This window comes from Humulus lupulus, chromosome 2 (assembly GCF_963169125.1).
Source record: "Humulus lupulus chromosome 2, drHumLupu1.1, whole genome shotgun sequence".
Taxonomy (NCBI): domain Eukaryota; kingdom Viridiplantae; phylum Streptophyta; class Magnoliopsida; order Rosales; family Cannabaceae; genus Humulus; species Humulus lupulus.
Window position 1 is genome coordinate 79683555 of NC_084794.1, and position 3753 is coordinate 79687307.

The 3753-nt window shown below is 32.7% G+C and overlaps 1 protein-coding gene across 1 annotated transcript; it reads right to left on the bottom strand.

Annotated features, from left to right (window-relative positions):
* Positions 1–1888: 1888 nt before the first annotated feature.
* LOC133814440 (uncharacterized) lies at positions 1889–2841 on the bottom strand. Its single transcript, XM_062247398.1, has 2 exons — positions 2530–2841; positions 1889–2347 (listed from the first exon to the last, which is right to left on the bottom strand). Exons 1-2 carry the CDS (start codon positions 2839–2841, stop codon positions 1889–1891), a joined length of 771 nt encoding a protein of 256 aa, XP_062103382.1.
* Between the last annotated feature and the right edge of the window lie 912 nt (positions 2842–3753).

Sequence of the window (3753 nt, forward strand, 5' to 3'; positions counted from 1 at the left end):
TTGTTGTAAGTGGTAACAGGTTTCTACATAGTGGTCTTATAAGCATTTATTTTTTAAAATGCAGCATATTAATGTCATGATGTATTATTTGAGGAGAAAGGTTAAGTTGTCCAAAGGTTTGATGAGGAGGGTCTCTACTACTGATAGTTGTTTTGACCAAAATATTGTGTTCATGTATGAGAAATTTGAGAAATCAGGCAGTGGTACATTGATGACAGTTGTGTTGCTTTAAAGATTATGAGGGGCAAGTAATTATTTTGCAGCACTCACTGGAATCTACTTGATCATGTTCTTATGCCTGTTAATGTGAAGGATCTTGCTCATTGGCTTTTGCTACATTTTGACATAAAGAGAAGGTTGTTCATTGTTTATGATTCTATATCGGGGGTGAGGCATGAAAATTTGAGTTTACCTGTAATTGGAGCATTTGCTGTAATGCTTCCTCTTCTATTGGAGAAGATTGGTTTTTATGATCGTCCTGACATAAATATTGATATTAGTCCTTATGATGTTGCTGAGAATGATGCTTTGCAATTGAGTATTGCTAGAGGCATTCCTCAATAAGTTGATTGGTGAGTTTTTTTTTTAAGTTTGTTTATCTTGTTTGTTTCTGGTTTTGTTTTTATGTTCTTAGTTTTTTTATGTGTTTGTAATATTGCAGCGACTATGGGATTTTTACAACATATTTTGCCGAGCAATTAATTCTTGGAAAGGAAAATGAGATGCCAAAATAAATTGATGCTCAGTTGCTTTGCCAAGACATTGCTGTTAGCTTGTATTTTCATGGGAAGAAGAGACAAGAAGATGGATATTTGACTAGTGATGAGTTTAGTGAAAATCTTTTGGATAGGAAGCAGAAGAGGAGGAAGACTATTGCATAGGTTCACTTAAGACTACTGCATAGGTTATTTAGGAAGCTTTACGAAAGGATATTAGACTTTTTTTATTTTGTCTATACTCTAGACCAGATCAGCTTTTGGAAAGGATGTTTGACCTTTGGAAATGATTACCAATAGTTAGTTTGATACTTGTATATGTTAAATTGGTACTATTGTAAGACCTTGGTTACTTAAGAATATTATATATATATATATATCTTTTTATCTTTTTTGTGTTATTTATTTGATATATTTACTTAGTTTTTCGAGGATACTTTAATGGTAACCAGGTACTTTGTTTGGTGTTTATCTTATATACAAAAGTGTAGCTGTGTACTTTTGGTGCTTGATGTTTTTGCTATTTGTGATAATTTTTAGAGCAAAGTACCCAGTTCCTCTTGTTTGTTTTTTACTATATTTCATGTTTAATAATTATATTTTATACATATTCTACTTTTAAAGCAACTGAGATATTTTAATGGTAACCAGGTGCTTAGTTTGGTCTTCGTCTTTTATACAAGGGATAACTAGTTACTTTTGGTGTTTGTTGATTTTGATATTCTTTTCTTTTTTCTTTTTTTGTGGCAAATGTTAGAGCAAAGTACCTACTTTCTTGTTTTTTTTTTGTATTTCATGTTTAATAATTATATATAATAATATTCAACTTTTTTAAAGCAACTGTGATATACAAAGCAATTGAGATATAATAACCAGGTACCCAGCTGGGTCATCATGTTATATACAAAGTGGTAACTAGTTACCTTACCCAGAATATTATGTTTAATTTTTAAAAAACATGTTTTCCTGGTGTTGGTTGCATAAATATTTGACAGACATCAAAAAAACCAACAATTTATTCTAAAAGGAATCTTATATGCTTTGTGTAATCATTCAATTTATTTGAATTTGTAAAAGAGTTATTATAATACTCAATAACAATGTATGAATATGAAAGTCACTCATTTAATGAATGAAGCTATGATGTGGTTGTTTTGTTGTAATATATCAAGCTATGACTTTTGTTTTTTCTGCTTGTTTGCCTTGTCAATTGGTGGATTCCTGCAAGTCTTCCTATTATGTCCTGGTTGGCCACATTTACCACAGGTGATTATCACTTTTGGTTCTCCTCTTGATCTTATTCTTTTCTTTCTTGGTCTTCCTGCAGGGATTGTTGCCTTTGGAGGTAGCACCACTATGTCTAAGTGTTGTGGGAGATTCCATTCATCTTTATGGGGCAAAGGATAAACATTTTCTTTATACATTGCTTTCAAAGTTTCTATTTTGTAAAACTTTGCACAGTAATCATACACTCCCAAGTTTCTCTTTGCAATTACAGCTACTGCATGCCTACAAGGCATTTCATCTTCTTGAAACCTATTACATGTCCATGTTCTATTGTGTATATTTACTGTGAAATTGGTCCCCTTTTCATCACGAACTTGATATTCTATTGGGTTCAAAGGAAAGACCTGAAAATAGTTTTTTCATGGATTAAAATAAAATAATAAACATTTATGTACAATTAACGTTGAAGGTATCCTGTTCCCACTCTGTGTAGTTTATTGTTTTTTTTTTTTTGCTGTTACACAATGTAACTGGTTACCATTCACTGTCTAATAAAAGAATAGTAAGAATAAGTTTAGTTGCATACCTCATACTTCATTTTTGAAACAATTTCATGTCTCAACTCATTTTCTGTTGCTGTAGACACTTTTGTGAATGTTCCATTTGCATTATTTGAGTTATTCCAAACCCACTTTTGAACCAAACTTCTAAGACATTCAACCAAGATATCAATAGGGAGATTTCTTGCAGCTTTTAGTGCAGCGTTGAGCGATTCTGCGATGTTGGATGTCATCATGGTGTATGTTTTTGTTGGTGAGTATGATCTTGCCCAAGTTTCATACTTGGCTTTCTCTAAATAGGGTCTAATGCATCTGTCAAGTCTATCAAGGCTTCTCATGTAGTGTTCACATTATGTTTTTTTGTATGCTTTTGCTGCTGCAATGAAATTCATTTGTAGCTCTTCTCCATGGTTTCCATACTTGCTTTTCAAATTATTGAGCAAGTAATACATGTAAGCTCCATGGAACGCATTTGGGTACACTATATGTACTGCATTCTCTATGCTCTTGTGTCTGTCAGAAACAATAGCCAATCCTGTGAAGGTAACCAGTTACTTTTATAAGATACTAAAAGAAATAGCATGTATTTGTGTATTGGGTTTGGGTAACCATTTCCTTTTTCTATGTAAACCATATGATATAATTGAAGTTATCATACCTTCGGGTTCTCCATATGTGTCTCTCAGTTTGGAGAAGAACCAAAGCCAAGAGTTATCATTTTCTTAGTCTATTATTCCAAAAGCCAAGACAAAAATGTTGTTGTTTGGATCTAATGTTGATGCTGAAAATAGGGTGTCGCCATGTGCATTTTTTAAGAGAGTTTCATCAACAACAATGATAGGCCTCAAGTATCTCCAACCTTTGATTGAGTTAGAGAAAGCTATGTACAGGTATTTGAATCTATCTTCATTGTCTGTGAGTAGATGTGTTACTGTTCCTGGATTTGCTTGCTTCAACATGTAAAGATACATTGGCAACTTTTGATATGAATCATCGGGGTTCCCTCTTACTAGAAGCAAAGATTTTTCTCTTGATCTCCATGCTTTTGTGTATCCCATGGTTACTCCAAAGTCATCATTCATGTCATTCATGATGTCATTTGGAGTATAATTTCTTTTGATTGACTTGTACTTATTCTTTATTAATTCCCCAATTATGATGCTTTTTGCTTGCCTATGATCCTCCATTACAATTTCAACAGAGCAAGTATGATTTGGAATGAATTTTCGTACCTTGAATAAATCTTGATT